The 12,758-nt window shown below is 47.0% G+C and overlaps 1 protein-coding gene across 1 annotated transcript; it reads right to left on the minus strand.

The window, feature by feature from the left end:
- Positions 1-212: 212 nt before the first annotated feature.
- On the minus strand, positions 213-6,263 carry LOC100837849 (homeobox-leucine zipper protein ROC4). Its single transcript, XM_003581494.4, has 9 exons — positions 6,133-6,263; positions 5,752-5,993; positions 5,533-5,650; positions 4,738-5,439; positions 4,549-4,650; positions 4,217-4,447; positions 2,775-2,952; positions 2,303-2,676; positions 213-1,183 (listed from the first exon to the last, which is right to left on the minus strand). The coding sequence occupies exons 1-9, from the start codon at positions 6,253-6,255 to the stop codon at positions 827-829; spliced, it is 2,427 nt and encodes an 808-aa protein (XP_003581542.2). The 5' UTR covers positions 6,256-6,263; the 3' UTR covers positions 213-826.
- Between the last annotated feature and the right edge of the window lie 6,495 nt (positions 6,264-12,758).

Genomic DNA, 12,758 nt, shown 5'->3' on the forward strand with positions numbered 1-12,758 from the left:
AGATAGAGGAGAGAAAGAGAGTGACTATACATGTAAGTTTTTCTTTTACCACTGCATGTAAGTTAGTACTGAACATGAAGAGATTGATTTCAGTGATTATACATGTAAGTTAGTACTGAACATATGTGTTCTGTTTGTGTTATTCTATCGGTAGTTTTTGATGTTGCATATGATAAAAGTGAACTTGCTAATCATGGTAAAACATCAAAATATTATATTAAAACAATCACATAAAACAGAGATAATATGAACGACAAATAGAGAAAAGTACGGCGCAACAACGCGGGCGTACCCTTCTAGTACTATAGCATTGTTGATTCTTTATAGAACATTATAACTCCTCCTAGCTTACGAGGCTCCAACAAACATCACATCTGGTTGCAACAAAAACATGGAACCTCATAGGTACAAGCATCACCTGCTGTAACCAAAACATGCAACCTCATAACTATCAGCATCCCATCTCTCTATCAAAAGCATGGAACCGACCCCTTAACACCACGAGCCATGCAACAATTTTTTTTAGAAATATGCACAAAATCAGGGACTCTTGACTCCCTTTGAAGTCTAGAAAGATGCACAAAAGAAAAGGAAAACCTAGCCTCCTGCAGATGTGCTTCCAAATTCTACCAAATTAGCCTTGTCAAGGGAGTCCGCAAGGGGAGGCTGAGTCAATACCCGAACCACCACCATTGCTCTGTGCTAAGGACCTGATCCATCCAGTCCTTACCACCTAGCAAAGGTCACTCCAATTTCACGGTTCGTTCTTGACTCAGATTCTTACCCAGCTGCTCACTCCAGACCAAAAGGTTTTCCATTTCCAGGTTCAGACGTCACAGTGCAGCGCCGTCTTGATCCTGTTAATGGTGCAAGAGATCAGGTTGTTCACAGTCTGTATCGACTCCACAGTGAGCTTTGCGGTGGGCTCGCTGTTCTTCACAAGTATCTGGAATGCAAAGGTGAGCAACGAGCCGCATGTCTTGTGCCCATCACCAGGTATGGTAGGTCCATCAGGCAGAATAACAAAACCGGATGGCAAGAGCGGGACAGAAGCCGAGTCACCTCCACTCATGACAAGATGCATTGCTGGGATGTCCACTGGGGCGTAAACGACCATTGAGCCAGATGCATCGGTGCATGTCTCCTGTAGGATCAGAATGCCGTTCTGCTGGGTGTTTGTGGTCTGTGCCATGCAAAGATATTAGGGTAATGTATACCCAGATAACAGGAAGGATAAATACTGTTACAAATCACGTAAGAACATCCCTACATCAGAACAAAATGGCGATATTTTCTGCCACTGATGACGTCTATGATCGAGACCAATGGGACAATAGATGTTGACAGAAATTAGATGAAAGTTCACATAGATGTTATACCTTTGCTTTCTGAGGCGTGTGCGTGTTTTGTGTCAACAGTTTTTAAGATATATCAAACTTGTCTGGATCTACTGGTACCTTTTTTTTAGCACACATGTACTTCTCTGCTTTGGCCCTATCCAGTGTGGCCTTTTGGGAGATCTTGCGTAAAGTTTGCTTCTGTCATGTTAGCCCAGTCCAGTTTCTCTTTGCTTAATAACACTAGACCCTTTCCATTTCCCTTTGATTTCAAAATAAATAAATAAAATTGATTGGAAGTTTACTCAATCGTTGCATGGAAAGAATTCAGATATCTGGATGCATGCTAGATTACTACCTACCTTCAATCTCTTGTTGTTCCATACATGTCTCCTCCACTAAACACATTTGACCATTACCTTTAGAATATATGCTAGTAAAAACTATATAATTTTTTTGATATCAAATGAAGTAGAATTTCATGATTTTGTGTACAACTGAAATAACTTTTCAAAGATTGACTGTGCGCATCCTAAAAGTACATCTAATTTGGTTTTAGAAAAGAAGTGGTATGTAGTACCAAGGCAGCTGAAAACATCTTTAAGTTTTGAGCCAACAATGTAACTTTCAGACTTCAAACTCTTAATTATCTATAAAAAAAAGACTTCAAACTCCTCATATTTCTGGCTCAGCATTAGCTACGCCTGACCCATATCTACACGCGTCATATTGCAAATTTCAGAACAAACATTTGGAGCGCACCAACAAGTTCCTGGCATATGTGTTTTCTCTTTCTTTCTGAAAATCCTGAAAGTGATGTGTTGTATCACAAGAGTACCGTACTACACAGGGTTCAACTTCTACACTGAAAAGCCTCCTGACTACTAGTCAGTTAAACGTGTCATTGATGTTTCTAATAGGCATAGAAAGAGCAATAACTATGAAGTGTGACATAAAATACTCACGTTGGTCCTCAATAGAGATACGGTGTTCCCATCTTGTTGTCCCTTGGCAATGTTTGTCACCTCCTGCATAGGGCCACCAGTGCTGAGGATATCCCATTCCGCGCGTGTTCCCTCGTCGCACAGGAATTGGAAAAGCCGTTCAGGTGTCACAAGCATCCATACAGATGTGGCAGCACAGAGCACCACACCAGGTGGCACCCCAGGTTCATCCACACTCTTCCTTTCGATGATACGCACATCATTCCCAATGTTGTCTGTGAAGCCATCCAGTTTGCTCCATTCAAGAGCAGATGATGCACTCACTCCTGAAAAGAAGCTCTCCATCATCCTCTGTGCCAACTTCAGCAAGCTCTGTGTTCCTGCTGCCAGCACATCTGTGGAAAATGGGGTGCATTGTCATTTTTTTTTTCTTCCAAGGAAGAATACCCCGAGCATGCCACATGGATGTTGCAATGCTATCATATTTCTGTACCTGATGAGTATTGCTCCCACGCTGCAACGCATGACTGGAGAGTGGCCCAGCACTTGCACTGGCGCTGTAGCGTTGCGAGCCACCGCCCTGCACCAAGGGCAAGGCCTGACCGAAGGAGAGACCGGTAGAGCGGGTGCACTGAAGATTCATCATATTCTGCATGTTCGACCCATTTTACCTGCAGTGTAGTTTTGATAGAATCTGTTAGCACATAAATGCATGCCCACATGCAATATTGACCACTGCAGCACAATTTTATTATGGAGTCGGGTTAAATAACAAACGTTTTGGTGAGATATGTAGGCCATGTTTTAGAATGTGAAAAAGAACAGTGGAGAAGTTGGATTATACTACTTTGAGAAGCTAAACTATTACGAACCCCCACATTGCAGCATGGACTGGATACTTACATTGCAATAGAACAATAAAGACTATGATTTGCTTGCATCTAATGAGCAAGTGACATACCACCAAAGGGAAGATAAACACATGACTGCAAATAACAGAACAAAACTCAATCGTGTGTGAGATCATATTATTCCTAGTTTGATCTAGGAACAGCTGATCTTTCTGCGGATTGCCTAGCCATAAGTTTGACATCATTCTGATCTCCATATCTTTCGTGTGTGCTACCGTCTACCGAATTTCTTTTGTAATTGCATGAGTTGTCTGTGCAAAATAAAATATTATCTAAAAATACACATCAATTGAATCAACTAATCAAACGATCGTGAAACATGTCTACTACTAAAAGTTTCAAACAAAGCCACTTATGTATGCACCAGATGAGTAATCTAGATGAAAATTGTATAATGTACTCCAAGACAGTTATTATGGATCGGAGGGAGTAGTAATGTACAGATGCAAAACCAAAGCATCAAAAACTTTTTCCATTAAGATAAACAATAGAGGAAGTGGCCAAGATCTCAACAACAAGACATAATCTGGTAATCCACTTCAGATTATTTTTTTAGCTTATCCACTTCAGAATTAGAGTATCAGACTCATGCTCCTTGCAGACTAACAATATGAATACTACACTACATAGTGGTCAGTAGACAACACATTAAAAAACAAACTAAAACTACTTGAAGGAAGCACTATGAAAAGAACACCTTCATTACTCTGTTCCTTGAGTGTCATGGCCATGCAGGACAGGAACTAATGATGCATCCAATAAGCAAGCAGATATTTATCATATGAGTAGAGAAGTAATCTTTGTAACAGATAAAGTGATAAGGTTGATTTTGATGGTAACCTTTAAGGTGTGGCAAAGCAGTATCATAACTATTAATGACCCATGAATGATGAATCTAGAATGCAGTTGAGTTTCTGGCATGCTTTTATGATGTGAACTAGTCAAGGTTATCTTGTTTAACACCTATACCTAGAAATCTCTTAAGAACAGGAAACACATAGTGGATGTCTCTAGGTTATTTTACCTTACAGAAGCCATTGCGGGTGTCTTGTTGCACCAAACAACCAGAAGGCAGCCTCCGGCAATTCATGTTTGCAGTAGTAGATGCCGCAGCTAGGCCTTGATCCACCACCAATCCATCAATGGAGACATCTACTACAGCCCATGCACCCTCACCCAACTGTTTGCAGAACCTGAGAAAGGTCGCCTTCCTAATAGGGACAAGAGGTGAAAGCACTTGTAGCTCTGCCTGTATCTGTTGCAATGAAAGGAAACAATCAGAGTATCAGACGCTACAACTTACTGGTATAAGATATGCACGTGGAGGGTGGACACTGCATACTGTTCAACACTCACAAGCAGCAATGCACCATCTCTACTTCCTGCTACTCCAGTAGAGATCTCCGCGATGGTCGATGACTTGGCGACCATGCACGAGAATATGTTGGACCACCGTCTCTATGGAAAGAAAAAAAACGATGTAAGTTCAAGAATACAGAGTATAGAAAATAGCAACATGAAGGTGCATGGTGAGACGAGGACGACCTCATCCATGAGCGCCTCCACAAGCGCAACACTATCATCACTGATTACAATACCAGACTCCCTAGAGGCTTCAGATTGAAATCCTGCAGGCTTTACCCCTATGCATGGTGAGAAGGTGTTCAGGTACTCTTCATAGTTCAGTGTCTCCTTGGCAGGGGAGTCAGAAAGGGAAACACTTGGAGTCCACAGCGGATCCTCCATTTGCGCCATCTTGACAAGCTCATCCATTGCACTCTTTGCGAGCTCCAAGAGCACTGACTTGTCAATGCCAGCTATCTCCAGCGGTTCCTCACTCATGGTCATGATCGCCGTGCCACTTGAAGTGGACGCAGTGCCAGTGAACTCAGTGATCGTCGAGCTGGCCACTGTGGTCGACGGCACTGAACCAACTCCACCGGCCGCAGGCTGCACTCGCGAGCCTGGCATTGGTTCTGGCTGATGCGTCTGCAGCGGCGCCGGGAGAGAAATGGACTTCCCAAGGAACTCGGAAGAGGCAGCGCAGACTCGGCTGAGCTCTTCCGTGAGCCTCGCGTTCTGGGCGCGCAAGTGCTGCTCCTCCAGGGACAACACCCCAAGCACCACCGGACGGCCGCAGTTACCACACACGGGATGCCTCATCGCCTCCCGGATGCACAGGTTCTCGGCGCGCAGCCTGTCGTTCTCCTGCCTCAGCTGCACGTTCTCATCCCGCACAAGCTTCGCCTTGCAAGATTCACAGGAAGCCGTGTCAAGAATTTAAGCGCGGAAGACCAAGTAAAGGATCGAAAGCGTTCGGCAGCTTAATCCATCGGTTACCTTAGTCTGCGTGCGCCGGTTCTGGAACCAGAACTTGACCTGGCTTGGGTCCAGGAAGAGCCTCCTGCTGAGCTCCGCACGCTGCATCTCATCCGGGTGGGGACATTTGTCGAACAACCTGCACCAAAGAGAACACACGCATGCACGCACGATCAAAAGAAGTGATCAAAGCAACGCAACGAATTGTCAGGGCGGCTCTCCATGTGTGGGGACGCGTACGCTTGGAGCTCCTGGATCTGCTCCGACGAGTGGCGGACGTAGGGCCTCTTGCGCTTGCGGGGCATGCCGCATGCCGCATCGTCGTCGCGGCCGAAGCCACCTCCGGAGACGACGTCGAGGTGGTCTATCGTCCGCGATCGTCTCTCGTTCTCCGCCTCCGACGCGCTCCGCACCGTCCCGCCGCCGGCGCAGCCCACCGGAACCACGCGCCCACCGTCGCCGCCATGGCCTGCGGCGTCCGCCTGCAATAAAGCCCAGGAGAAAGAATAATAAAAGGCACACTTTTCCCAATCACCCGTTCACCACCCGAGACTCGCACAAAAGGAAAACCCAGGCAGTACTAGTAGTACAAGACACGTTAAGAAGCGCGGCGCCGCGTACCGTGGCGACGGAGAGAGCCGGCGTGGGAATGAAGACGCCGGTGCCAGCGCCGGGGAACGGGAGCTCCATGCCGGTCAAGGCCCCATCCCCGCCGTCATCGTCGGAGAAACCAAGAAAGCTCATCGCCTTTTCCCTTGGCATGGGCCGGAGAAGGAGAAGCAACAGCGCAGCGGCCAAGCAGCAGCAGTACAGGCGCGTGTTTCTCGGGCGCAGCAGCCAAGAGGCCTCCCTCTTTTCTACTGTACGCCCAGTCCCAGACGGTGAACCTGAACACGCCTCCCTCTTTGTCTGTGTCTGTAGTAGCTGTACTATTCCTCTTGGATGAGACCCAGCAGCAGCCTAGTCCCCTAAACCCTCTCCGCGATGGGATGTATCGGCAAGGTGGCCAACGCAACGCAAATGCAGTACTCCTACCAGTGATGTACAGCAGTAGCAGTAGAGTCGGGAAGCGGCAGGCAATTTCTTCGAGCTGTGGAACGGTGGACTTGTGGAATGTGGACGGACGGGGGTCGGTCAAAGCGGGTTGGGGTTTTGTTCGCTTGTGGTGCGTGGGGTTTTGTTCGCTTTGCTCTCTTTCCCTTTGCATGGCAAACTGGCAGCGGCACTGACGGCTCACACGTTGTGCCCGGCGTTTTTCCCTGCTTTGATGAGTTGGTGGGACTGGCCGCCTGTCCTGTATCTTTGCCTTTTGGCTTTTGCCCTTCTTCGGCGTCCTCTCCTCTCCCTCTCTCTGCACGGAGAAGCAGAGGGATGGCAGGGGCGCGCCGCGGAGTCAAAAGCGAGCCGTGTTGGTGGCGCCTCCGTGGGGAGTGACTGGAGATTAACGCGCTCGGGCCAGTAGTAGGCAGGAGAAAGCCGAAAGCCACCTACGTGGACGTGGCTAGCGATGAGCAGGGGCCCCACCTCTGACTGTAAGTGCAAGGCCTAGCGGCCAGGGGCGTGCGACGTCTTGAGGCGCTGGAAAACGCGGGTAGCCTCCTAGCGTGGTGGGATGGTGCCGTGCCGTGCCGCCGGCACTACGGTTAATCTGGCTAGGCACGAGCACGATGCGACTCTGGTCCGCAGAGTGACGTAGCCAGCCTAGGACAGCACAGCACAAGAGGCACGCCTCGGCACGGCGTGAATGCTGAATTTCGACAAAATTCACCCAAAATCGAAACAAATTTGAAAACTGGATCCCGCGCGAAATAAATTCACAAACCTGACCCTTTCTAGCAGCGCCCGCACACCAGGCACTAAACCCTGCAGCATAACGTCCTATTACTTGGAGTTGAATCGATGCCAGCGTGGCTTTTCCGGGACCCGCGCGCGCCCCTACAGCGCCTCGTTGCTGGGCGCTACATTGCGGCCATACAACCTCGTCACCGGGCGCTACACCCCCCGTGCCCTAAAGTGGCTGAACCGCTCGGGCCGAAGGCACAGCCCACACAGAACTCACCAGCAGACGCCGTTTTTCCTCCCGCGGAAGAACAGGGGGCGATGGCGGTTGCTCCCCCACAAATCTCTGCCCAAGTTCCTTGTATTCTCTGTGGATTTAGTGCGAATTTTCTCCCCCAAGGTCTTCGGACTTCCTACCTCCGATTCGCACTGAGCCTCATGCCACGTTCCACGGGTTGTCGTACTTGCGATTCAGCTCGGGCCGCGGATTTCAGCGCCACGCAATCTAGATGAGGTTTCAACATATATTTTTCTAGATAATAGTCCATTCTAAACCCCTGAACTTGTAGAGATCGTCTGAATCAAACCCTGACCTTCTACCCGTGATTTCGGCCCCTGGCCTAATTAATCCTGGTTGATTAACCCCCTGACCCGAAAATAGCCGTTTGCTTGCTTCGGGATTGCTGACGTGACACGGGATTTGGGATTCGACACTGCATGTGGGTCCAAAGCCGGCTATATACATATTTGTTTTTATCGTGTACCTGTAGAAATTATAGCTTCGAAGCTGAATTTCGCCTGGTAGGAGATAAAGGCCGTACCTCATCATCGTCTAAAAACACTCCATCGATAGCGCGCGTGGCGTCCTTGCCTCGCGCCGCTGCTGTCGGCCCGTCCCGCCGCCATCCCCCGCCGTCGCCGCCGGCACTGGCCCGACCCGCTGCCGTTTTCACCCAGCCGCATTCATGCACCGCCGCAGTGGGAATAGTGCTGAACCAAGGCTGAAGGACCACTTGTCTTCCATGAACGCTGGACTCCGGTTTTCGAGTTCGAGATAGCCGGCTGGGGACCACATGCAGTGTCGAATCCCAAATCCCATGCCACATTAGCAATCCCGACGCAACCAAACAACTAATCTTGGGCTAGAGAGTTAAACAACCAAGATTATTTAGGTCGGGGCCTGAAATCACGAGATTAGAAGGTCATGGTCCGATTCAAATGATCTCTACAAGTTCAGGATTTAAAATGAACTATTCTCATTTTTCTACCCAGAATTGCATTTTTTGTTTTAGAACAACCATCTGGCTTTATTGATCATAGAATAAAGTACAATAGCTCGAAACAAGCGAAACGTACACAAGCAACAAAAATCCACTATAGAACTAAAAGCTCCATCATGGTCTTTCGAAACCAACATCTCTAGATCCATCTTCTGCATCTTGACGTTTCTACGTATAACCGGTAACGAAATCGCAGAACACCATGTTTGCACAAACTTGACTAACCTTATAGGTTTTGAAAAGCCGCTTGAGTCGCCCACCTCAAGTAATTAATGGGAGTCTAAGATCGTTGAACGCACCATGGCGGGGGACACACCCCTTACAAGTCAAGCTGTGAAACTGCTTATCCGTTGATGAATTGACAAGGAAAAAAGACCAAAAACACTAAAAAATAAATCGTGAGAAGCACTGACTCCATGGAGTAGGACGCGGCACCTACGCCAGGACGAGGATGGAGCCAAGATGCCACCGCGAAGAACACACAAACATAATAAAAAAAACTGCAAAACTGATGCAAGATGTTGATCCGTGGTTTCCCCCGTCTCTCAACGCCGAAACGATAGTCAGAGACGAGGGGAATCGCTAGAGATCGAAATTTTCTTCAGCAAGTACGGCTAGGTCTTCTCTTGACGGTTAGAGTTTCAAACGGAGGGAGAGATGATCATCCAGAATTGCATCTAGACGGGGTTGCAAACAACAGATGGATAGCTCAGATTCAAGCTACTTCTTCCCCAGTCTCTTCAGCTCTGCAGGCTGAAGCTCTTGGTGGTCTCCTTGCTGCAGAAATTATTTCTCACTTCAATCAACAGGAAGCAAAGCAGATCACAGAAAATCAAACTCTGGCGTTTGCTTGTCAGCTGAAGGATGTGAACAACCACCCTGGTCACTTGTCAATAAGAGCTTTTCTATCACAGATCATTGATATCCATTCTAGGTTGAACACCAGGATGATTTTCACTCCAAGAGACAACAATACTTTAGCCCATCAATTAGCAAATGATGCTAAGAAAAGGGATAACAACAGCCCTATCATCTCTTGTACCAATGATCTTCACAGGACTGTGGGTCGTCCTTTTAGACAACTTTGTAACTCCGAAAGCTCTGTTTTATACGAGCTTCGTCATGTACTATGTTGTTAATGAATAAATTCCTTTTCTTAAAAAAAACGGGGTTGCAGCGCATTTTCCATCGGGCAGCCCGGGTTTAGGAACCAATTCGACGACAGGCCTTTCCTTGGCCTGGACCCCGGTTGTCGCGCATGTCACGAGCCGACTAGTTTTTTTGGGCTAACTGTGGGCTGGACCGACTGGCGACGGCTTAGCCTGAGTTTTCATGTCCTGCTCAAGCCCCAACTCCGTGACGATTTCAAACCTCTACAGTGAGAAGACGTCTTCAGTTGCAAATCCAGCATCCCACAGGTGACGTCGCGACGCGATTGTGATTTGTGAAGGGATCCTCACAAGCTGTTGATTCAGTCCAAGCCCCTGGCAATTTGCAGGCAGTTGTCTGAAGCAGGGGAGGCGTGTGACGGTGTGAGAGTTTCCATTCCTCCTGCTTATTGATGGTGAGCTGCGCCTGTCGAGTCTCTCTGTGTGTTGCTAAGTTTGTTCTTTTCATTTTTCAGTTTTCTGGACTCTCCTTGCACTCATACTCGGTTTCGTGCGTAATGGAATCTGAGACAAAATTTGTGCAAGCAACAAAATTTGTTAGTACAAAGATAGGTCCAACCAATTCGGGTTCGAAATGGGCCAGATGTGTATATTCGGTTTTACGAATTTAATACTCCATATGCGGTATCTGTTCTTTGTCAGTGACAAATCCGTACAAAAACACGAGTTTTCCGGTTCGAAAAATACAGATGCCACAGCTCCTGCGTTGTCAGTCCCCCTCATTTTCTCTTTATTCAGCTATTTTTTAGTCGATGATAACGACATTATTGAGATTCGTGTAAGATTAATATAGGTTTGACGGATAAGAAAATTTTCATTGGCTAAGATTGTTGACTGAAAAATAATTACTTCCTCCGTTTCATAATTCTTGTCTCAAATTTTAAAAAAAAAATTGACCGAACTACTGGGCGACGTGCCCACGTTAGTTTAGCGTGCGGCGCCTCCCCGCGCCTGTGCGGGATGGAGCCAGCCTGGCCCAGCAGAACCTCCCCGCGGGTGCAATCAGCCTGGCTCAGCCCGCTCACCCAACAGCGCTAGCAGCCCAGCTCCCCCACAGGCCCACACGAAGCTAGCTGGTCCAGCCGCAGCGCAGAGCAGCCCAGCCGTGGCAGCATGTTGGTGGCTTGGCATTCGGCCTAACTCGTTTTAGTTTTTTCTTCTTCTTTTGGATTAGACATAATTTTCGCTACGTATAAAAATTGATCGATTTAATATGCATCAACCTCATCAATACACATCAGTTGTCCTCTAAAAAAGTAGCACTGTCGCATGTGTTTAACTACTCGCCTTTGCCGATTCATCATTTAACTGCGCCTTTGCCGATTCATCATTTAACTGTGCGCCTTTGCCGGTTATCATTACCTACTTGACAGTTTATCCGTGCGCAATTATTCACTTATGTATGCCTATTTACGAACTTGCAAATATTTGCTGGTTTAGCTATTTCTACTTGTCGATTCAGGAACCTATTTGTCAGCATATCCACACATACTGGTTTATCCACACCTATTTGTCTAGTCAATTGTGCCTACTTCTAGATTATCCGTATCTACTCATCGGTTTATCCACATCTTTTTAATTGTGAGTACTTACCCGGTCAAATATGCCCCCTTATCAAGTTAATTGTTTTTACTCACAAGTTAAATGTCTCTACTTACCGGGTTAATTGTTCTAGCCTACCAGGTTAAATTGCACACTTATCAGGTTAGTTGTACCTATTTATCAGATTAAATGTGTCTACTTATCAGATTAACTGTTCTGACTTATCAGGTTAACCATGCCTATTTACCAAGTTATTTGTGCCTTTATCAGGTTAACTATGCCTATTTACCATGTTAATTGTATCATAATTATCATGTTAATTGTGCCTACTTACCAGATTAATTATGCTACTTATCATATCAAGCTATCTACGTCTACATACTAAGACCTACAAAAATATAAGTCTCATGGTTAACAAGTTATTTGTGTTTACCTACCGTAATATTTGAGCACACTTACCGGGCTATCAACCCTATTCACTAGTACCTATACCATTCTCATGGTTCTCAGGTTATTTAAATCAACCTATCATATTATTTGTGTATATTTACCGGATTATTTGCACCTATCTACCATGATAATTATGGCAATCGAATCAAGCTGAGCTTCACTAATTTTCTTCTATTTATAATTTTTGGCACCAGTTAACCGGGTTAATTGTCCCACAACACTTGTGGTCACCTAATTGATTATCCATGTGACAGTTATCAGGCTACATCAAGCAAACCACACATGTTGTATGAACCACACATATCAAACTGAGTGTAGGTGCCATAAAAATAGGCTTAGAAGCTACTGGATTAAAGCCCCACAATCTACACATGTTGTATGAACAAACAATGGGAACATATGCCGTGCATTAACGGTCCAGCCAAGCAAAAAAAGCAGGATGTAGGCTAGCCTTACAGATAGATAGATGAGCAGATCTTGTTATGCTCCAATTTGACTCCGAGGTCAACAGCAAACACCACATAAATACATAATTGAATCACGTGAGGGCTGGTCTCCTAATCAAACTTGTACGCCAATGTTGAATCAAGCGCTTAGAGCAGCTTGTGCTGAAACCCCATGCATACATCCGGATTGTCAAAATGAGCCTAATTGTTGTTCTTTTTGTTCTACCGAGAGCATCACCTGGCCTGACGTTCGATCAATACAACATACACTGCTGCGGCAGAGATGCAGATGCTAGATCGCCAGGCACTTGGCGACACCCGCATTGCGCCGTCTTGCCCACACCTTCTCATCCGATAGCTCGCAGTAGCAAGTTGCTAGCTGCTGCCTGCTGCTCCACCGCGGCAGAGATGCATCGCCGCGACCCGCCGGCCGCCGCTGCTCCGCCGTCGCCGCGCCTGCTATGCCTTCGCCGTTATCTGCTGCTGCTCCACCGCTACAGCGCCGGATCTACCTGCTCCTCCACCCTCATGCTGGCTGCTGCTCCTCCGCCTCTTCTCCACGGCCGCCGTGACCTACGGCT

Source organism: Brachypodium distachyon, chromosome 5, assembly GCF_000005505.3.
Source record: "Brachypodium distachyon strain Bd21 chromosome 5, Brachypodium_distachyon_v3.0, whole genome shotgun sequence".
In the NCBI taxonomy this organism is placed as follows: Eukaryota; Viridiplantae; Streptophyta; class Magnoliopsida; order Poales; family Poaceae; genus Brachypodium; species Brachypodium distachyon.